Source organism: Hemiscyllium ocellatum, chromosome 1, assembly GCF_020745735.1.
Source record: "Hemiscyllium ocellatum isolate sHemOce1 chromosome 1, sHemOce1.pat.X.cur, whole genome shotgun sequence".
NCBI lineage: Eukaryota > Metazoa > Chordata > Chondrichthyes > Orectolobiformes > Hemiscylliidae > Hemiscyllium > Hemiscyllium ocellatum.
The window spans coordinates 136244261-136268074 of record NC_083401.1 but is presented as its reverse complement, the minus strand read 5'-3'; the positions used below and the strand labels follow the sequence as shown (position 1 = coordinate 136268074).

At 39.2% G+C, this 23814-nt stretch overlaps 1 protein-coding gene across 2 annotated transcripts in view; it reads right to left on the bottom strand.

The window, feature by feature from the left end:
• Window positions 1-23814, bottom strand: part of cnot6l (CCR4-NOT transcription complex, subunit 6-like) — a 98997-nt gene that overhangs the window by 5352 nt on the left and 69831 nt on the right. For both annotated transcript variants that reach the window (XM_060826357.1, XM_060826366.1), the window contains exons 8-11: window positions 19909-20063; window positions 13218-13366; window positions 11492-11725; window positions 10887-11089 (exon numbers count right to left, since the gene is read on the bottom strand). In XM_060826357.1, coding sequence (XP_060682340.1) covers window positions 10887-11089; window positions 11492-11725; window positions 13218-13366; window positions 19909-20063 — 741 coding nt within the window. The remainder of the gene's footprint in view (window positions 1-10886; window positions 11090-11491; window positions 11726-13217; window positions 13367-19908; window positions 20064-23814) is intronic.

Genomic DNA, 23814 nt, shown 5'->3' with positions numbered 1-23814 from the left:
CATGCACCCAGTTACCTTGAATGAGTTTATGTTAGCACAGTAAAAGAAAATGGTTGCCATTGTATTACATAATGTTGTCAAAAACTGAAAGGTAGCATAAAGAAATAGGAAGACAAAAGAGAGCAAGTTGAAAATCTCACTCCCAACTAACTACTAGTGCAAATCCAAGAGTAGCCCAAGTTGACATGAATTGTGGATTTGCATGCTATTCTCGAGATGAAAGGTGTGCAAATGCTAATATATATTTTAGAATTTGGAGCTCAAACTAATAGTAAGTGGGTTGTGGTCTATTTATATGAAAGGTTAAAATAACTTCAGTCTTTCTGGAGTCATAATCATAAACCAGTATAAATCAAAATTGCAGGTGACTGGCACCACATTGAGTGATAATTTGAGCTTGTTTGTATTGAGAGTTTTATAGTGTGTGACAGAGGTAGAGGGAGAACGGGAAAGGGAAAAAAAATTACTAAAAAGGCTTCCCAGTTCAGAAGAATTTTTTTTCTTTGCTTAGGGAAAACCAACAGATTGGAAAATTTTTTTCCCCTCAGTTCACAGAAGACTATGCTAGTATTAGGTACATATCAACTTGGGAGAAATTCATTCATTCAGAACAGTTAGGAAGTAAGTTATCATAGTTTAAACGGTTTTAGTTTGAAAATTCAAGGCCAAAAATGTTTGGTTAGAAACTCGAAAGGGTATTTTAAGCTAAGAAATTTCATCCTCAATTGTGCGAATAGTCAAGAAAGCAGATATTAAACTTTCAAGAATAAAAATTAGTAGCATTGTGCGCATACATTTTATTTACAGATTCATAAATTTAATATCATCTATGATCTCTGAAGCCAGATTTCATTATGGGATCAGATTTGTCCAGTAGTAACATCAGCTCGGATCATAACGCTACTTGAAGGTAATATTTTTAAGAGCATTGACCTGAGGACAAAGCAGAGACATATTACAAAGTTACCACTTTGCCCAAAACACAGACCCCAGAATGGAAGTCCCACCCATTGAGGGCTGCCAGCTAGAGACCAATGTTATTGAAAGGAGTGCTACCATATGATATGACACTCATGAGAAGCCCAAATCACCAGTGGTGCCCAGGCAAGTGGAGGTGGGCTAGGATATATGAAGGAAGGGAGTTAAAAGTTACGTCGGGTCAGGATCCTGACAGTATCCCATATGCTTTGGAGTTTTACCAAGCAGGTTGAAAGTATGCAGGGAACTACCCAAGAGCTTTAGACACGGTGCTCAATTTTTCAAAAAAAAAGTGTTACAAAAGATGACGAGTGGATCAGCTCCTCACTTTTTTTTTAAAAACTTCCCTTTCAGTCAGTCACAGCAAATATATTTTTAAACACACAGCTATCAAAACTTCAAACAAAGTACTTTAGATAACTAGATATAAACGAAGAAGCTTTTCCTCAATGAAAAGAATTCAACTACTTACTTTAAAAAAAAAGTTAAAAATCACAACACCAGATTATAGTACAGCAGGTTTATTTGGAAGCACTAGCTTTCGGAACGCTGCTTCTTCACCAGGTGGTTGTGGAGAATATGATTGTAAGACACAGAATTTATAGCAAACGTTTAGTGTGATGTAACTGAAATTATATTGAAAAAGATCTGGATTGTTTGTTAAGTCTCGCATCTTTTAGAATGACCATGTTGGTTTTAATTCTTTCATATGTAAATTGCAAAACTTTTTTTAAAAGTGACATTCTGCAGGGAACTTTTAACAATTGGTGTCACGTCAGCCCAGATAATGTACTGAAGGTGTTAGCTTCCAACGTGAGGCTGTGTCACAATGGTCAGACTGATTCTGATCTAAACAACAGATTTACACAACCTTATATGGATTCATGCAATTTTTGAGCAAAGTAAAATATAATTCTGCAACTTACCCCTCAAACTTGTGTATGTATGTAGGGTTGTGGGTGTGACAGCGTGCGTGTGCATGTGCACACATTTGGGGGGGGGGGGGGGGGGGGGGGGGGGGGAGAAGGTTATGAGTACCTGTGAGAGACCGTGTATATGTGTCAGTGTAAGTAAGTATTAAGAAGTGCAAGTCTGAGAGAGGGTGTGTGTGGGAGTATATGTGTGAGTGTATGAGAGAGGGACTGCATGCAGTGTTGTGTCTGTACGTATGGTGCAATGCATGTAGTGTGACATGAACCCAAGGTCCCGATTGAAGCCATCCCCATGGGTACCAAACTCCAAATCATCACTAAAAAAAAGGATATTAAACACATTCAAAAACAGTTTAGGGAAAGGAGGTGAAGATATAGAGAAGGTAATGGCAGTAGCAGGTTAAAATTCTTAAAGCTTTGGACTTTAACTAAAATCAGCCTTGATTGTTTAGCTTTGCTGTGGCAAAGTTTGTGGATCTTAAGCAGTGAACAATTGTTGTTTCAAACTTCTTTGTCACTAGGCATTTCTTTGGAGGTAAAGCAAATGCCCATGAGAGACAGAGATAGTGTTTTCCGGTTCTTACTTACAAAACTCATTTGCATTTATACAAAGCAGATGTACCCCAGCAAATACACCTGAAGTTTCATTATCCTTCCCATGTGTGGAGCATGGCACAGCACTCTAAAGTGCAAAACCGCAGGAGAAGGCCATTCAACTCAGTGTGTCTGCACTAGCTCTTCAAATGAGCATCATTACTTGCAACAGCTCATGGACACCTCCTCCTACTGTCACCTCGACCATGATCTCTTCTCCCATCACCAAACTATCATCTCCCAGACCATCCACAACCTCACCACCTCAGGGGATCTCCCATCCACAGCCTCCAACCTCAGTCCGGGAACCTTGCACCGCATGATTCTACCTGATACGCAAAATACAATGGGCCAACTGGTTTGTGTCTCTGTCTGCTCCTACCTCCTTGTATCCTGACATCGTCCTGTCCCCCTTGGTCCATGAACTCTCCATATACATTTGGGACACCACCCATGCCCTCCACAAGTTTTGTTCCTCTGGCCCACAATGCCTCATCTTCACCATGGACATCCAATTCCTGTACACATCCATTTACCACGGCAAAGACATCTGTCGCCAACCCAACCAGTATCCCTCCACCAATACACTCATGCAAAATTGACGGAACTGGTCCTCGCCCACAACATCTTCTCCTTCAAGTCCTTCCACTTCCTCCAGACAAAAAGGATAGCCATGGGCGCCAGCTATGCCTGCCTCTTCGTCAGATACATGGAACAGTCATTCTTCCGCAGTTACACTGGCACCATTACTCAGCTTTTCCTCCACTGCATTAATGACCATCAGAGCCACCTCATCCTCCATGAGGAGATTAAACAGTTCATTAACTTCATGAGCACCTTCCAATCTGACCATCTCAGACACCTCCCTCCCCTTGCTGGACCTCTCCGTCTCAATCTCCGATGAACGACTCAACATTGACATCTACTTCAAACCCACCAATCACTCAGCTACATGGACTAGACATCCTCGATTCCCCACTCCTATAACACTATCAGCTACTCCTAATTCCTCCACTTCCACTGTACCTGCTCCCAGGAGGAGCAATTCCACTCCAGGACATCCCAGATGGCTTCCTATTTCAAAGGCCACAAATTTCCCCGCCCACGAGATCAACAATGCCCTCCAGCACGTCTGCTCCAATTCCCACACCTCCGCCTTTGAACCCCCACCACTCCCCAGTCCTCAATTTCCATTCCATTAATCTCAGGATACAATTTATCCAACACCATTTCCACCACCTACAATCAGACCCCACCACCAGAGATATATATTTCCCTCCCCACCCCTATCAGCATTCAGCAGAGACCACTCCCTTGTGACACGCTTGTTAGGTCTACACCCCCACCAATCCACCCTCCACCTTCCCTTCTGCCTACACCTCCTCCTTCACCTCCATCTATAGCCCCAAATGATCCTTCCATATTTGGCTGAGATTTTCTGCACGCCCAAACACCTCACCTACTGTGTCTGTTGCTCTTTATATGGTCTCCTCTACGTTGGGGAGGCAGGATGCCAACTTGTGGAACATTTCAGGGAACACCTCTGGGACATCTGCATCAAACAATCACTTCAATTCCCCCTCCTGTCCCAAAGACTTGCAAGTCCTGGGCCTCCTCCACTGCCAAATCCACACCATCCAACGCCTGGAGGAAGAACATTTCATCTTCTGCCTTAGGACCCTCCAACCGCAAAATATCAACGTCGATTTCACTAGTTTCCTCATTGACCCTTCCCCCACCTCATCCCAGACCCACCCCTCCAAGTCAGCGCAGTTCAAGAGGGGGGTGCTATCTGCCCATCTTCCTTCCTACTTATCTGCTCCACCCTCCCCTCCGACCTATCACCACCATCCCCACCTCCATCTACCTATTGCCTTCCCAGCTACCTTCTCTCAGCTTCAATCCCACCTTCTTATTTATGTCTCAATACCCCCCTCCAAACCCACACATTAGCCCTTCCTCGCTAATGCCCGAAACGTCGATTCTCCCACTCCCCAGATGCTAACTGGACCTGTGCTTTTCCAGTGCCACATTTTGACTTTGATCTCCACTATGTACAGTCCTCACTTTCCCCATCATTATTTCCTGTCTTTCCCCTATAACATTATACATTACTATTCAAATAATCATTCAATGTCCTCTTGAAAGCCTACATTTCCAAGCAGCGTATTCTGTATCCCAACTGCTCGTATGTAAATGTTTTCTTCTCAGCTCACATTTGTTTGCTTTTCAAATCTGTGCTCTCGAATTTTTGATACATTTACAAGGTAAAATCATTTCTCCCTGTATATGTCACGACACTGTAAACTTCTACTAGATGCCTTCTTGGTGTTCTTAGCTCTAAAGGAGAACAGTCCCCATTTCTTCAATCTATCATCTCAAACTATTCTAGCTTTAAAAAATGCTTTCACTCTTTAAATCTAATTGGGCTCTGTTCCTTTTCACATTGTATCCCTGGTAAAATCTAAATGATTCATTATTTAAATGAAACGTTAGCCTTAACCACCAGAAGAAAGAGTGTCTTTTAATGTTGTCAAATTCACTCAGGGAAGTGCACTAAAAATCAAGCCTCACTATTCCTGGGATTGTCACAAATGTGAAAATTTAATTAAATCACCAAATTGTACCTAATCATCAATTCTACCTAACTGTCTAAAGTTGAGAATATGCACTTCAGGTACTTTCCATCATCAGGAAAATAACTTCATTGTAAATCAAACTTTTTTGACCAATGGGGAAAAGGAAACAAATTTAGCTACTAATCTATAACATGTACTCTACCCCTTTCTTAAAAATCCAATGAACATAAGAACAGATGCAAAGTAACAGGATAAGACAGGTATTATGGGTAGGGAGAGAAAAGAAAGTTAGAGGAGTACATTTCCAGTGCAAGACTAATCACAGTGGATGAGTTATTTTCTTTCAGCTTTCTTTTGACTCCTGATTTTTCACTAGTAACAAAAGGCTGTGAACACCATCAATTGTCAATCTTTCGTTCACAAATTCAGGAGTCACCCTTTCACTGTCTCAAAAAGGTGATTTTTTTCCCCCCTGCCTTTCAATAGGACATCTGCAGAGGGAGCAGCTTGTCGAGAAAGGTGAGGGAGAGTAAATGAAGAGACAGAATGTTTTCTCTTAGTAGGGCAATGTTTCTGTTGCATGGCTCACAAAAAGGTGTAACCACCTGCCCAGGAAGCAATCGGTTGCTGTTACCATGGTGAGCCCCAAGGCCACAACAATTGATCCTGAAATAACAAATCAAGACTCCTGGGCAAAATTGCTTTAAGTACAAGACAGGTGGTACTACTCTGTCCAGAACTTTCCTGCACTGGTTAAATAAGGCAAAATTATAGATAACAACTCAATGCGGTCAAGTAACTTGCTTTAAAAATTGCAAACATCTTCTTACACCGTTACCCTGGTTTTTCCCATTTTAGCCTTTCTGTTCTCCTCCCCCAAATTATGCCGTATTATACTCACTCTGTTTTCTTCTCCAACTAATACAGGATTTCATGTTACTAGTGAGATTAAATTCCTAACATTGCTACCTTGTATCCAAAATGATGACCCTGCAGCACATCAGGTTCACTGGGAATGGGTGAGCTTCACATTATACACTTTTGCTTTGATCACACAGCATTGCCCTTTGATAAGGACACTGCTTGGCAGTGGCCACATGGGTGTTTTTCTTCCTGGTGGTGGAAACTGAATAAAAAATTGTTCACCTTGTGTCTCTCACTGTGTCTCACACGTGCACACACACGACATAGGTGCTGGGGAAAAAAATAAGCACTACCACAGTTAGGTGGTATTGTCGGGGTAATAGAAAAAGAGATAAAACAGGAGTGTCGGGGTCAAAAAAAATGTTGAAAACTTTTTGCTGATGGTTAAAGAGTAACCCATGAAAGGCTAGTCTGCCTCAAGTGTCACTGTTATTATCCCTTATTTCAAGGATGGCATCAATGCAGGGTCTTCATGAAATCAAACAGAGACTGGTTATGACTTCCAGATCTTTGGGCGCATGGGGAAGGGCATCCTAAGTAGTTAATGGAAACCAGAATGTAAGATTTGCTTTTTTTTTCTTTTCAGTTGCTTTCCTAGCTCATTGATAAGGTGCTTGAACTGTTATCACCCCATGGTAATACTGGGCAAGTCAGTTCCCACAGTGAGACCTGGCTTCATGGACAAGTTTTGATTTCCTTTTGTTTACTATAAAAAAGGTCAGACATTGAACATATTCACAAGAGGCTGCCAATGTATCTTTAACAAAGATAGTTTATTATATAGAAGAAAGACTATAATAAAAACGCACAGGAACTACGAAAATTATTTCTTTAAAACATTAGAAAGATTTATCCCAGCAATACCCTTATAGATACTGAAACATCAGTGAAGAGTTACTACACCTCCACACAAGCATCTTGCATTGAAGTTCCTTAAAACAAGCTAATTCAATTCACCATTTCTTAATATGGGATTGCCAAAACTCCTGTATTCCACAGCCTTGTCGAATGTTTGTTCCCACACCTCTACAGGTTTCTGCTCCTTAAGCTTTCTTTTCACCAACTCAGGTTCTCAGGATTTCTTCCCAGCTTTGACTGCTTTGAGACCGCTGACAACATCACATCTGCTAGTATTTGCTTCTTCCCCTGTGGGAACCTGCATCTTGATCCCCCTCTCTCTATTGCTGCCAACCTTCCCTTCCCCCAACACTGACCCTAACCCCAAACCTCTAGTCACAAAACTGAATCAGCAAACACCTTAGCAATCATCTCCCTAGATAGATTGCTGGTCATTTAACTGAGATCACATGACTTCTTGCAAATATTATTTTGGATTCAATGTTCAAAATGACTGATCTTTCAAAGAAGAAATAAGTCAGATCTTCACAAGACTGAAAGACATCCAGTTTATCTCCAGGTTAGAATGCAAATTAACAAATAACAAAGTTACCAATCTTTTTACAAGGATTCAAAGAATGATGCAGCTTAAACAATAAGTTATGCCATTTTGAATGATTGGTAGCAAGCTCCTCCCATCATTAATGTTGATGTTATCATACTTTGAGGAGGAGAAGTTTTCAGTGAATCAGAGGTGCAGTTTTCATCTTCCATGAATGCTGGCCATTTGCGAGTGAGAAGTTCCTGATGAAGGGTTTATGCCTGAAACGTCGATTCTCCTGCTTCCCTGATGCTGCCTGACCTGCTGTGCTTTTCCAGCACAGTCTTGACTCTGATCTCCAGCAACTGCAGTCCTCACTTTCTGACATTTGCGAATGAGAATACAGGATCCACTGAAAACAATGCTCTTTGGCTATCTAGTCTCATTGCCCAGTCCATTGCAGTTAGTTGTGCAGTAATGATTCTGGAATGTGAAGCTGGCTTCAAGCAGGACAATAGCACTTGTTCAACATTCCTTTCATTGAATCTGGATGTGATGGCAGAGACACAACTGATGAAATGTCTCAATATTCTTAGATGTGTCACTGATATACATAGACTAGGTCTCACTGCAGTAGAGTGTGCTGACGACTGATCTGTACACTTCTTTTGACCTGCTGGGGGTCTTTGTTATCAAAGTCTCAGCATAATCACTCGTAGGAAATTATTTATCCTTCTTCTTGGCCTTATGGGTTGCGATGCCTTGGTAGATCAATCAATTCAACAATTTGTCTGGCCACATCAATCAACACTTAAATGTTACATGCAGACAGTGACTTAATCAGAGAGGTGATGTGCTTTGACCTAGAATGACTCCATGTGGTTTTGTATTTGTCCTCCTATCAGAAGATGGTGCAGCTTACCATTAGGCCATACTAAGCACATCGGTCAACCGGAAAATGCTATTTGCTTGGCTTATCTCATCCAGTTTTTCCCGACAAAGGCCCACGCCAGACAGACATCAGATTGGTAGTACACTCTGGCATTCAAGACCCCCAGAATGAAGATCCATTCTTCTGTTGGGATAGTGGTGGAGACTTTTAAAAAGTCAAAAAAGAGAACTTCTTGACACTTTCATGAGAGTCAAAGGTTAGGATATAGCTTCTGATAGCATTATAATTGATTATGGCTACTACTGGCGCAAGTGAGATTTTCATTTATACAACAGAGTTTGTGGCATTGCAAAATCCTAATCCAGTTAACAATACCAACTTCATGAATATGCAGATTACTGTCAGTCTTGCCTTTCCAAGTGGATCCCCCAACTTGTTCCTTAAACTGTTGTCTGAAGTCCCAACAGGCATGACTCATTTAAGGCAATGATGTCAATTTCACAAAACAAAAAATTGTCCATAATGCCCACACACCATGCACCACAGCAACATTTACTGCCCATCCCCAACTGCCCTCGAGAAACCAGTGGCAAGCTACTTTCTTCAACTACTCAGATGAAACAAATCACTCGACATTATTCATGAGTGTTCTAAACACGGTGGGGGGGAGGAGGGGGGGGGGGGGGGGGGGCGGGGGGAGAAGTGTTACTGAGTCATTCCGGGTTATTATTTTCAGCTTTATTGCCTGTTCCCAGGTTGCTGTAGCCATTGATCATGCAGTGACAATCACATTCCAGATATGGTCAGGTGGCCAGCAAGAGAAGTGGCTACAAAATTGGTTAAGGGCTACAATCAAATGAGCTGGGGATTTGGATCAAGCTAGGTTAACCTCTTACTGAAATAAAAACTGTAGCCAGGACTTGTTGGAACTTGTCCTGTAAACTGTAACTTGCAGCTTCCAACGTTGATCAAATAAGGGAGGTGTCATAGTCTGCTAGACATATTGGCATGACTATTACCTTATATGAAGCATGGTATATGGCTGTTTATGACTTGGCATAAACATTTGGGAGTGGTTTACAATGAACTCCATTGGCTGTGATTGAACATGGTGACCAGGTTTGGTCAAATCATTGGCTGAATGCCAGAGAAACTTTGGGAAGAACACACTTTGGGATAAAAGTTACGAGCACAAAGTATTTTGCAGGTCCAGGTCCATGTCGGTGAACCTCTTTTTCGTGATTGATATATTTATTATTACGGCATCAGTGCTTCCCAAGTGTGTTTTGTTGAAAACCCAATAGCTGCTTCAATAGACCTGGCTTGATGCCAAGCAATCTCAAATAAAACCACAACCCGAGTCCTCAACCACATGACTGAACGTGACAAAGCACGAAATTATGTGACTTAAGCAAAAATATGTACCATGTGATAAGACACTGCATAAGAAAAATTGCAAAATAAGAAGTACATCTCAAACTAAGTTTTAAAAACTAGGTTGTCAGCATGTTAAGATTTTGTGTTAACTCAGTTAACACAAACATATGGACATAAAGCAGCACTCTAATAATATTTTAGATTTGATGCAACATCTCTGACAAGGCACATATCTAATAGTGAAACTTTCATTTTCACCAATGAACCTCTTCAAATTGAGCCATTATAAGCAAAAGACAGGAACTTATAGGAAAGTAGAGAAGGATGGCAATCATTCCACCAACATGCTTACTGTTGACTTACTGCCCGAAATAAGGTTCTTTGTCAGAATTGGGAAAAAGAATTTAAGAAAACTTAATATTAAGTAAAAAACAAAATATTGGACTGAAACTTGGTGAATCTTTCAGCATGATAATTTCGGGTACTAAAAGGAGGTAATGGAAATAGCTCATGTTGGCTGTCAGCTTCAAGAACTCTGCAGATTCTGGAAAACACCCAATAAATGGAGGGTGGCAAATGCAACATATTATAAAAAGGATGGAGAGAGAAAACAGGAAATTACAGACTGCTTAGACTATTATCAGGAGAAAGGAAAATGCCAGAGTATATTGCAAAGGACAACTGGGCAGTTACAGTATTTTCCAAGTCAAAACAGACAATGAAAGGGAAATTATGGTTGGCAAATCTACTTAAGTTATTTTGAGGATATAGTATTTAGAACAGTTGAAGAGAACAGATCAGTGGATATGATGTATTTGGATTTTCAGAATACTTCAGATAAAAGTTCTACGAAGGAGATTAGTGTGCCCTAAAATGAAAATAGTGAGACATACAAGATCATTAAAAGGCAGCTCCAGACCACAAATGTTCTCAAAAAACAGAAATTGAGATCTGAAACAGTGAATTAATGAGTATAAAACACACCTCCCTGTATTGTTAAACAAGCTAGATATAAAACTGTTCAGAAACACCTTTTTGAGCCAATTTTTCTCCCAAAGTGCATGCGCGGTTTGTTTTAGTGAACGTAGAATTTAAGTTTAAGCACTTCAACACTCATCAGAAAAGGCATGAAAATAGAACAGTTATATAATCCTTATACCTCACAATTAACTGTGAAAAATATCAGCATTATCTACAAAAGGATTCCACAAGCAGTGCAACATACTACTTACTTTAAAGTCAAAAGTGTAATTTGTGTAAGGCATCAAGTTGTTTTCATAAGCACTCTTGAGTTGGAAATCATGAGTAATTCTACCATCAGAAGTTCCATTCTTCCCATTACAACTGAAGTTCATCAAACACTCATTGTATCTCAGCTCCTTGAAGTCTTTGTGATTCTGTGCAACACCCCCAGTGCTTAAGTATTCCACAACACCTACATAACAATCAGAGATAAATGCAGTTGATAGACTGAACATACTAGTAATTTCAATTTACAATTCGCTTGCAATAACCTCCATGTTAGATCTTATATATACACACAATTTAATATCAACTGTATAAAATAATAAAAATTGTTGAATCTAATTATATTGTACACAACAGAATCTATTCCCTGCAATGCCATTTTGGTTAGTGTTATTTGTCCTGAAGCTACTCTTTCTAACAAAAGGTTACTCATATGTACAAAACAGATCTGGACTTAAGGGCAAGAATTTCAATTATGAGGAACAAAGAGTTGACTTTACTCAAAACACAAAAAAAAACAGATTTTCTTTCCAAATTCATTAGCACAACAAAGATAGGAGTCATAGTAAATCGTCCTTGATGGTCTTACCTGAATCTGGCAGTGAATTGAGATCTGCGCAGAGCACCAATGGGATGCAGTTAGGATCTGCAGAAGGGCAGTTTGGCCTAAGAGAAGCAGCTGACTTCTCTAGAATGGTTTTGAGTTCAGAGATAATCATCATGGTTTGGATTAGTTTCACATCAGAATACTCAGGGTCCCAGTGCATGTGTGCATTAGCCACTAGAATGAGCTGCTTTTCTGTACCGTGAAGTGTCTTCACACCTAAAATGGATGACACTTTTACGGCATCAAGACTACTTAAAGAACAAGCAAATCAGAACTGGTATAGCACCTTTAAAAAGAAAAGGGAAACCCAGAACACTTGGCTACGATATAGCAGTGATTTTCAAGATAACTTTTTTTGCCAGTAAAGACAATAGTCAAACTGTATGCAGAAATTAACTAAATGATCTAATCATTTGTTTAATTGTGATCGGAGAGTTCAATGTTGGTTTGAACATCAGAACAACACTCAAAATACAGGCACTGACTTTTTTTAAAAAAATAAACACCTGAGAAGTCAAATTGGGGCCAGAGTTCAATATTCTGAAGTTTGGTATCTTTAACAGCATATACTAAAGAAGTTCTATACAGAAGCAGTAGTCTTGATTATGTGCTTGAATTTAGAGATTCTAGAATCACCCCCGATAGCTCCTGAACAAAGTCACCAGAGAAAAAGGACCAAAGATAATGTTTATAAAATTGGCTGAAAATTTTTCAAAAGATCTCCTTAAAGTTCTTTTAACCAACAACCTCAGACAAAGCACAATCTCTTCCAGTTCACACAGACACCAGCTTGGCATCAGAAGTTCCTACCCAGCAGTGTAATGACAAATGGTCAATTTTACAAACTGATGAGCTATCTTTAGGATAATCTATTAACAGAAGACATGGCCAATTTGTCCAGTGTACATGAATAAAAGTATTTCTGAATTATGAAGAATGAAAAGCACATTTGCAAAGACAAAAGCACTCCATAGCATTTATCCCACATCTGGCTCCCTCTTCCCAAGTACAAAATTTAGAAACACTGATTACTTTGAAAAATGTCCATATACTTGTGTTTTGAGGGTGAAAGAAAGTGAATGACTGGATTCTTAGGATAACCCTACATTTTTATTTATTTGGAATAGGTCAGTCATTCTCAAGCACCTGTAATGCTTGAACATTAGGTGTTGAACATTTGCAAAATATTAAAGAATAAAAATAAATAGCATCAAAAATGGTTTCACAGATATTATTCTTTGAGCACATTGATCATATGAGTGTTAACACAACATTAACCACCATCAGGCAATTGCATATTCTGTATGTAAAACAAAATTTTTTTTAAAACATTCCTTATAATTTTTAAGGGTACTTTGTTTCACCTTAACAGATTTCTTGAAAGTAGCGCTAAGAAGCCAACAATCCACTGTTTTATTTAAAAGGAAATGGAGAAAGGATTGGAGGGGACTAAAAGAAGAAATGCTTTCGATATTAAGCATACACAAGTTTAAATGAAAGCTCTTGTGCAAGTTGGAAAACAATAATAAATTCATCATAAAGTTATTAATAATAGCAAAAGCATTTTACTTTTCCATTAAGAACGTCAACTAGACATCTAAATTATCCCCTGGTCTGTTGTTAGTCAAATCTTCACATATACTAGTTTTACCTAAATAAGTCAATTATCTGGGTTTCAATTGCAATGTTAAGAGTATAAAGCAAGTACCTCCAAAAAGATCCTTGTGGACCTCTAAAAGCACTGCGACCCCAATATTATCTTTTGTCATCACCCGATTTAACATAGCTTCAGAGCCTTCTGAATTGGCCATTGCTAACTGGTTGAATTCCACTGTGTGTTTCTGCACCAATGCAAATCTGAGTGTGAGAAAGGGGAGAAAAATCAAGAAAGAAATAGAAGACTGAAAACCTTTTAAAATCAACATAGAAAAGGGTTACAACAAAATCACAGCAAATTCAGAACTGCAAGTTTCACAAATTCAAGCAGTATTGTAAACATACAGTCACAAAGATAAGACTTCAATAAAGCTACTCACCATCACCATCTCAAATCAACCAGAAATGAACAATAATCAATCAATCAGTCAGTCTCAGCATCACCTACATGCAGACAACAGCGGTTCTTCAAAACGCCATCACTCAAATGTCAATGCACCGAATATAGCAGATATTATTCTTGCCTGTCTGATCTCAATTCTTTAGCAGACAGAGATACAATAAGTAGCGACTATATCTGCAACTATATCCTTCATTCCAAGTCATGGCAAAAGAGTGATAGGATTCACAGATATATATTTGTCACTAATGAGCCTACCGTTCTTGGCTCATCTCATTTAGAGTCCACATGGGAACAAAACCAACTCTGATTATACACAAATTAAAAGGACCAGAAACCCAAAGTGAAAGTTCTGACAGATGACCGAGAGGAGAAATACATTAAAACATAACTATCGAAAACACGCCATGCTGTCCTACAGTATTACTCATTTTCAAAATAAAGTATACAAGAAACTAGCCACATCTTTTAAATCTACAAATGCCATCTTTTTCTATGTCACGAAAAAAAGAGTGGAACAAAGTAAGTTGGCACATAAAGTAGGTGAGGGAGTAGGTGGATGGATTTTTTTGGGGAAGGGGCTACAGTGAAGATCGGGGAAGGAGTTAGAATAGATTTTAATTCTCCCAGCTTTCGTGGATAATATTCAGACAAATGCATTATAACCCTGGGGTATCTTGTAAGAGTCAGTGAGTAAGGACTCGAGGGGTCCATATGCATCTTTCAGAATACTATCCAATGCTTCTCTTCCAACAGGAAGATCTAGTCCTATGTAAACATTTAAAGGAGTTCCCTCAAGTGGCAGATGGAAATTACATGTAAAATGTAAACATCCGAAACGTCTGCACTCATTTCTTTAATAAGTATGTACCTTGTCTCTTTCCCCTCTAAAAAGGCTTGACAGGAATAACCAGAGTTGAGGTAGTTTATAGCATGCTAAAAAAAACTTACAGGTGGCCAGATATTATGGCGAAGTAAATAGCAGAAAAAATAGTGTTGTTATGGATTAAGAAAATGGGAGAAATATTTTTTTCCTATCCATGACCTTTGTGCAAAATATAAATATGTATTTCTTCTCAAATAAATGGTACCCGAATACCTATATAGTGTTTCTTAACATTATAAAAACGGTTAAATATTAAAAATAAATTTATATGAAAAACTTAAAGCTTAGACTCATTGTTTCAGTGGTTTTCAAACTTGGTTATGCTTCCACATGAGACAAATATGCTAGGGTTACCATTAACCAGAAACTAAACTGGACTAACCAGACAAATACTGCATTACAGGACAGAGACTAGGAACCCTTAAGCAAGTGCTTCACCACCTGACTTCCCCAAATAGAATGCCCGCCATCTAGAAAAGATACAAGTCAAGGAGTGTTGTGGAATACTCCCCACTTGCCTCAAACTTAACACCCTCCAGGACAAAGAAGCCTGCTTCAGTAGTACAAACATTCATTCCTTCCACCACTAACACACAGCAGCAGGAGCACAGCCCATCAAGAAGATTCACCACCAAAATTCATCAAGACTTCATAGTTAGCTCCTTGCACATGCAGAAACTCCCAGCAGATACATGGGAACACCATTTACCTGCAAGTTCCATTTCCAGCCAGACACTATCCTGACTTGGAAATAGATCACAATTCCTTCACTGTCACTGGGTCAAAGGTCTGGAACTCTCTGAAACATCTCTATGGATTTACCTACACAAAACAAACTGTAACGATTCAAGAGCACAGCTCATCACTACATGCGAGAGCAAGAGACACTCAACTGGACAGCAAAATTCATAACCTAAAATACATAGCTACAGGGTATTCTAGTGAATTTTAAAATCTCTTAAGGCCCTGACCTCCTTTGGACTCCATATTCCATCTCTGCCAGGTTAGCAGAACACCTTTAGCTTTTACTTGCAGCTAAATCCACCCTGAATAAATACACACATTCTAGCATACAAAAACACAAATAGGACCAGACAGCACAGGTCAACCAAAAATAACTCATTTCTAAAAACTTTAAGACTACTAAAGCTTCAATTTTGAAATTCAGTAGAGAATGGATTCACAATGCAATTTGATGTCCATGAAAATAATTTCAATTTACATGAACAGTAAGCTAGATGGAGTAAATTCAAGGCTGGAATTTCCTTCATATTGGTACCCAGAGACAGAGACAATCTGGACATTTTGTTAAAAATTCATTTTAAAATAGCCAAGAACATTTAGTATTAGTGAGTTACTCGTGCATACACAAAAATTTTTTTGACTTGTTACAGCTTTGTTAATTAGCCCATTGAATTTGTAGCCATAGTAATATTCCATCCACATATCAAGGATCCTTGATTTCTAGTAATTACCTTCAAACTACAACAACATGATTGTTTTTATTTCTTGCTGTGCTTGCCAATTTTCTCATGATTTATTGCCACGTTTTAGATCTGTTCTACAATTTTATGCTCAAGAGGCCTGTAATATACTTAACTTTTTTGAAAAAAAAGAGTCAAGAAGCCTCAAGGAACCTAAAGGTTTTCTGAAAGCAGATTCCTGAATATTCAGGGCTCAATGAATAAGAGTGATGGATAACTAAGCTAAATTACCAATCTTCAGACTCAAATAAGGCCAGCACCTGTTTTTTTCGAATTTACATTCTGAGGCCTCCCAAAAAAAAAAGAGCTGTAACTGAAAATAGGTAAAAGACTCACAGGAATGGGAATATGTTCAAATCTAACTTTACGCATGCATCAGATTCCCTGTTGAGAGCCTTTCCAGCTCTGCCGCAAATGAAACTCTCAAGCACCCCAAGCATTGTTCCAATCCTTTCAGATTTAGAGAGAAATCAGAAACCGAGTTTCTTGAGCAAGGTTCAAGGGACCTGGGCTTGATTCAAGCCTTGGGTCACTTTGTGCATTCTCCCTTTGTCTGCATGAGCTTGTGCCAGGTGTTCCAATTTCCTCCCACAGTCCAAAGATATGCAAGTTAAGTAGATTAGTTATACTAAATGTGGGGTTATGGGGATAGGCTGGGGTAACTAGGTCTGGGTGAGATGCTCTTCAGAGTGTCAGCGCAGACTCAATGGGCCAAATAATTTTTTTTTAAAAATCACACAAGGATTCTAAGATACTATGTAAACATGTTTTTACATTTGTATATAAAAACAAATGTTAACAAGACTTAAAACAACTAATAAAGTAACAATAGTGATTTAGGACTACATATGCAATTCACTCATTTTTATTTTATTCTTAAAAGAATTTTCTAATACTTTACAATATTTAGGACAGATTCATCTTAAAATTATGTCACAATTCTCTAGAAACAGCTTTGGATGGGAACATAGGAGGTATAGTTGTTATGTTTTCAAATGATACCAAAATAGAAGGTGGACTGGACAGCGAAGAGGGTTCCCTCAGATTACAACAGGATCTTGATCAGATGGGCCAATGGGCTGAGAAATTTAATTTAGATAAATGCGAGGTGCTGCATTTTGGAAAGACAAATCAGGGCAGGAATTATACACTTAATGGTAAGGCCCTGGGGAAGAGTTGCTGAAATAAGAGACCTTGAAGTGCAGGTTCACAGTTCCTTGAAAGTGGAGTTGCAGGTAGATAGGATAGTGAATGCGGCATTTCATATGCTTGCTTTTATTGGTCAGCGCATGGAGTAGAGGAGTTGGGAGATCATGTTGCAGCTGTACAGGACATTAGTTCAGCCACTTTTGGAGTATTATGTGCAATTCTGATCTCCCTGCTATAGGAAGGATGTTGTGAAACTTAAAAGGGTTCAGAAAAGACTTGGAAAGATGTTGCCAAGACTAGAGGGTTTGAGTAGGCTGGGACTATTTTCTCTGGAATATCGGAAACTTAAGGGTGATCTTATGGAGGTTTAAAAAACAATGAGGGGTATGGATAGGTTAAATAGACAAGGTATTTTCCCCAGAGTGGGGGAGTCCAAAACCAGAGGGCATAGGTTGAAGGGGAAAAAGGGAAAAAAATATAAAAGGGACCTAAGGGGCAATTTTTTTGTTTTTATTTTACACACAGAGGGTGGTGCATGTATGGAACGAGCTGCCAGAGGTAATGGTGGAGACTGGTACAATTACAACATTTCAAAGGCATCTGGATGGGAACATGAATAGGCAAGCTTTATAGAGATATGGGTCAAATGCTGGCAAATGGGACTAGATTTATATAGGATCTGATCGGCATGGACGAGATGGATCCAAGGGTCTATTTCCATGTTGTATCCCTCTATGACTCAAAAAGAACTATGAATAGGTAAACAGTGATTGTCCACTGAGTGTTAGCCAGAAAAATAAGTTCAGAAGTGTGCAACTGTAACTCGTTATGACAGGAACTCAAATTCTTCAGATCTGAAAAGATGACCCTCATCCCTATTACGGTAAGGAAAATGACAAACACCAGATGGGACACTTAAGTCAGCTATTGAGACATGTTTTCTATAAATAACTATGCAATATTCGTTTTCTAATTGAAAGATCTAGTCCTACGTAAATATTTAAGAGTTGGTAAAGTGCAAAGCTGGAAAAAGCACAGCAGGTCAAACAGCATCAGAGGAGCAGGGAATCAACGTTTCAAGTCAGAACCTTTCTTCTGCATTCCTCACTATCTCCAAATATTTAAGAGTTCCTTCAAGTTGCAGATTACAATTACTATGTGTGAAACAGGAGCACCTGACAAGTCTTTGCAAAAGGATATGAAAAAAGGTAAAACAGTCAGAAGCAATTAAAGTTATTATAACCATGTACTTGGATAAGTTCAAGGCAGAGTCAAAATGGTTTTATAAAAGGAAAATCATGCTTAACTAATGTTTGTATTCTTTGAATGCATAATTTGTGCTGTAAATAAAAAGGAAAATCAGTGAGGCACTATAATAAAATTGCCAGAAGGCATCTGATATGATGCAACATCAAAGATTATTGCAGAAAATAAAAGCTTATGGTATGGGGTAACATAGCAACCTTGAAAGGAGGTTGGTTGACCAACAGAAAGAAGAGAAAAGGAATCTTTTTCAGGTTGGCAGGATATCACAGGTAGCACTGCACAGGGGTCTGGTGTTAAGACCTCAACACTTCATAATTTATTTAAGTGATTTATATGAAGGGACAGAAGTAAGGTAGCTAAATCTGCTCATGACCAAAAATGGTAGATAACAAAGGGAATTGTGAAGAGGACATCAGAAGCCTATGAAGGGGTACAAATAAGTTAAGTGAGTGGGCAACAAATCTGACAAATGCAGTATGATGTGTATAAAGTGAAATTGCCTAGCTTTAAAAAAAAACTTATTTAAATGGTGAGTGATTGTACTGCTCTGAGATGCAGAGAGATCTACACACCTCAGTGCAAGAATCACAGAAGGTTAGCATGCAGTGATAGCAAATAATTAGGAAAGCTAATATATTATGTTGCTTTATTGTGAAGGAATTGAACACAAGGGTAGGGAAGATATGTTTCTGTAATACATAGCATTGTGGAAACTGAATGAGCAGTACTGTAGGCATCACTGGTCACTGTACTTAACAATGTTAAAGCTTTGAAAGCAATTTGGATAAGGTTTACTGGACTAATACCTGGAATGAGTGGATTGCTTTGAGGAAAGACTAGCCCTGTATTCTTTGGAGTTGTGAAGAGTCAGAGGTCAATTAATTGAAACATAAAAGAATCTGGAGAACACTGGACTGGGTAGATACGGAAAGGACATTTCCTTTTGTGGGAGAATCTAGAAATAGGGATCGCAGTTTAAGATTGAGATGAGGAAACCTTTGCCCTCTCAGGATGGTTGAGGGCCTGTGCCATTTTTTACTCAAAAGGCAGTGGATGTAGAATCTTAAAATTATTTTTAACACAGAGATAGATAGATTCTTGATTGCCATGCTGGTAATCGTGGGTACATAGGAATGTAGAGTTGAGGTTAAAATTAGATCAGCTGTGATATTACTGAATAGTAGAGCAGGCTCGAAGAGCCAAGTGGCCTACTCTTGTTCAGAGGATCAAAGAGTTAGAAAAAGCAATTTCTTCAGCACTTTAGATAATAAACACCAAAATCTTTGACATTAACACAAATTTTGTAGCCTTTCATCCATTCTGGTACTTAAATTACTTTCTAAGCCTGAACTGTAAATTCATGAAGTTTCAAGTTCTGAAGTAGCTGTGGTTTGTTGATCGTGAAAGCCAAAACACATAAAAGTGATTAGTCCAATTAATAAACCTACATCAATGTCCAAATAAAATTTACAAGGATTAGAAATTTAATAGACTCCAAAACAACAATCAACGGTGCATGACCAGGACATAAGCAGTACATTAACTGGTCAACACGTACTTCTCAGTTTTGAAGAATATTGCACATCCATCAACATGCTTTCTTTCTTGCTCTGACATCAATTTGGCACGAGATTTTGGACAGAAGAACCCGTCATATCCACGTTGCTTCAACTCCGGCAAAAAAAGGTTAAAGTATTGCTCGGTTTCTACTTCCTATTAAAGAAAACAGAACAGTTTAAATTTAGAACTTTCATCAAAATGCAAAGAAGCAGGATTGGGCAAAAATGTGAAGGCAAAGGTGATCATTTTCAAATGTAATTCCTGGCACTCAGTGCAAATGTCACAAAAAAAAAGGCTTGTGAACTTGGATCCAAAACAAAGTTTTCTACTTACAACCCTTTATTTAGATTTAGTGCCATGTCTTGGAATCAACTAAATCATGCTTCACATTGAAAAATGAAGAATTCTACCACATTATTATGGTCACACTTCAAGGAACCATGCACCACTGGATTGTCAATTATTTCTTTTCGATTACATAGTACTGAAATCTAGGATGGACTGTGCTCAAGGTAGTCCAAACACTGATCCAGAAAGCCACCTTGAATGTATTCCAGAAACTCACCTGCTATGGTCTTGTTACTAATTTAATGTACTCATTCCATATGCAGATTAAAATCAACCATAATAATTAATGTTGTAAACTTATTGCTGGTTTCTCCAATTTCCTATTTAGCACCTTCACCAGTGTAGTACTATATTCAAGTGTTTATAAACATCCAGCACCAAAGCTTGCTGTCTGTTGGGATTTCTAAGCTCTACCCATGCAGGTTGTACTTCATCAGAGCAAATATCCTTCATCACGATTCGGTTTACTCTTTTGGCAGCAATGTCTTGATTGGCTCCTGGTCAAATGGCTACAGTTTTGTATGTGGACTGATCAGGAGCAGCTTTTTAGCCTGGAAAGAGGAAGCACCTAAATTTCTGTCCCTCACATGGAGATTTAACATAAAATCTCCTAGTAGTGGTTCTTACTCATCGCTTTCTTGTAAATTGCTCTCTCTGCAAATTCCCATTTTGAAAGTAAAAATGGGCAGGTAGGGATCCTCAAGGCCCTGAAAAAGGGAATATCCTCAATCGGTCAGTGAAAAACTGAGATCAGTCTGACAAGAATCTTGTACCATTTCCAAAAAGCAGAAGAAAGGACATCAATAACACTCCTGTCTCGTCTTGCCTCAGTGTGTTCTGCTTATCTATGTGCAGAAATTTTAAAATGGGGTATAGTTTGAGTTAATTGTTAACAATCAAGATTTCTAAGGTGTAGGTTTGCTCACTGAGCTGTAGATTTGATATCCAGACGTTTCATTACCTGGCTAGGTAACATCATCAGTGGTGACCTCCAAGTGAAGCAAAGCTGTTAATCTCCTGCTTTTTATTTCTATGTTTGTCCTGGATAGGGTTCCTGGGGTTTGTGGTGATTTCATTTCCTGTTCATTTTCTGAAGTGTTGATAGATAGTATCTAGATCTATGTGTTTGTTTATGGCATTATGGTTGGAGTGCCAGGCCTCTGAATTCTCTGGCATGTCTTTGCTTAGCCTGTCGCAGGATAGATGTGTTCCAACCTCTCGGAATCCTAGTAGCACACAAACCCACCAACACTGTCAAACAAAAACTAACAAACTTCAAAGACCCAGTACAACCCATGGACAAAACCAATGTCATCTACAAAATTCCATGCAAGGACTGTCACAAACACTACGTAGGACAAACAGGAAGAACGTTAGCCACCAGGATACATGAACACCAGCTAGCCACAAAAAGACACGACCCCCTCTCCCTTGTAGGCCGACACACGGATGAAAAAAATACACCAATTCGACTGGGACAACACATGTATCCTGGGACAGCTAAGCAAAGACATGCCAGAGAATTCCTAGAGGCCTGGCACTCCAACCACAACGCCATAAACAAACACACAGAACTAGATACTATCTATCAACCCCTCAGAAAACAAACAGGAAATGACGTCACCACAAACCCCAGGAACCCTATCCAGGACAAACACAAATAGAAAGCAGGAGACAACAGCTTTGCTTCACTTGGAGATCTGGATATCAAACCTACAGCTCAGCAAGCAAACCTACACCCTAAACCTCAACCTGAACTACAAACCTTCACAAACCTTGCAATTAAGATTTGTTTACGCCATTTCTTAAAAACAAATAAAGTTGATTATAATAAATCTTTATTTTCTTGTTAATGTAATATGTACATATTCTTCTAACCTGAACTGGACAGTTAAGTAAAATTGGGGAATTTCATGCTTTATTGAAATTTTCATTCTGGAGCTTACTTTCTAGTGAACTATCATTTGACAGAAAGATTAACTTAGCAGCTTGTTCCAGATCTCCTTCCTAATTTGTTTATTTGACCAACCAACAAATAACAAGCCAATACTGTCCTGGCAGAAATCTGGATGTGACAATCCGAAATTGAGGGGCGAACAAAACAGCTCCTGCCTGTTCAACCTCTCCCTGTAGCTCAAATCCTCCAACCCTGGCAACATCCTTGTAAATCTTTTCTGAACCCTTTCAAGTTTCACAACACCTTTCTGATAGGAAGGAGAACCAGAATTGCACGCAATATTCCAACAGCGGCCTAACCAATGTCCTGTACAGCTGCAACATGACCTTCCAGCTCCAATACTCAATACTCTGACCAATAAAGAAAAGCATACCAAATGCCTTCTTCACTATCCTATCTATCTGTGACTCCACTTTCAAGGAACTATGAACATGCACTCCAAGGTCTCTTTGTTCAGCAACATTCCTTAGGACCTTACCATTAGGTGTATAAGTCCTGCTAAGATTTGCTTTCCCAAAATGCACCACCTCGCATTTATCTGTATTAAACTCCATCTGCCACTTCTCAGCCCATTCGCCCAACTGGTCCAGATCCTGTTGTAATCCCTGTTGTAATCAGAGGTAACCCTCTTCGCTGTCTACTACACCTCCAATTTTGGTGTCATCTGCAAACGTATCTGTCATCTGTTACTCTTATGCTCGCATCCAAATCATCTATGTAAATGACAAAAAGTAGAGGGCCCAGCACCAATCCTTGTGGCGCTCCACTGGTCACAGGCCTCCAGTCTGAAAAACAACCCTCCACCACCACCCTCTGTCTTCTACCTTTGAGCCGGTTCTGTATCCCTTTATTCCATGAGGTCTAATCTTGCTAATCAGTCTCCCACTGGGAACCTTGTCGAACATTTTACTGAAGTCCACATAGATCACATCTACTGCTCTGCCCTCAATCTTCTTTGTTACTTCTTCAAAAAACTCAATCAAGTTTGTGAGACATGATTTCCCTCTCACAAAGCCATGTTGACTATCCCGAATCAGTCCTTGCCTTTCCAAATACATGTACATCCTGTCCCACAGGATTCCCTCCAACAACTTCCCCACTACCGAGGTCAGGCTCACCGGTTTATAGTTCCCTGGCTTGTCTTTACCGCTCTTTTTAAACAGTGGCACCACATTTGCCAACCTCCAGTCTTCCGGCACCTCATCTGTGACTATTGATGATACAAATATCTCAGCAAGAGGCCCAGCAATCACTGCTCTAGCTTCCCACAGAGTTCTCAGGTACACCTGATCAGGTCCTGGGGATTTAACCACATTTAACCATTTCAAGACATGCAGCACTTCCTCCTCTGTAATATGGACATTTTGCAAGATGTCACCATCAATTTCTTACAGTCTATATCTTCCATATTCTTTTCCACAGCAAATACTGATGCAAAATATTCATTTAGTATCTCCCCCATTTTCTGTGGCTCCACACAGAGGCTGCCTTGCTGATCTTTGAGGGGCCCTATTCTCTCCCTAGTTACCCTTTTGTCCTTAATATATTTGTAAAAACCCTTTGGATTCTCCTTAATTCTATTTGCCAAAGCTATCTCAT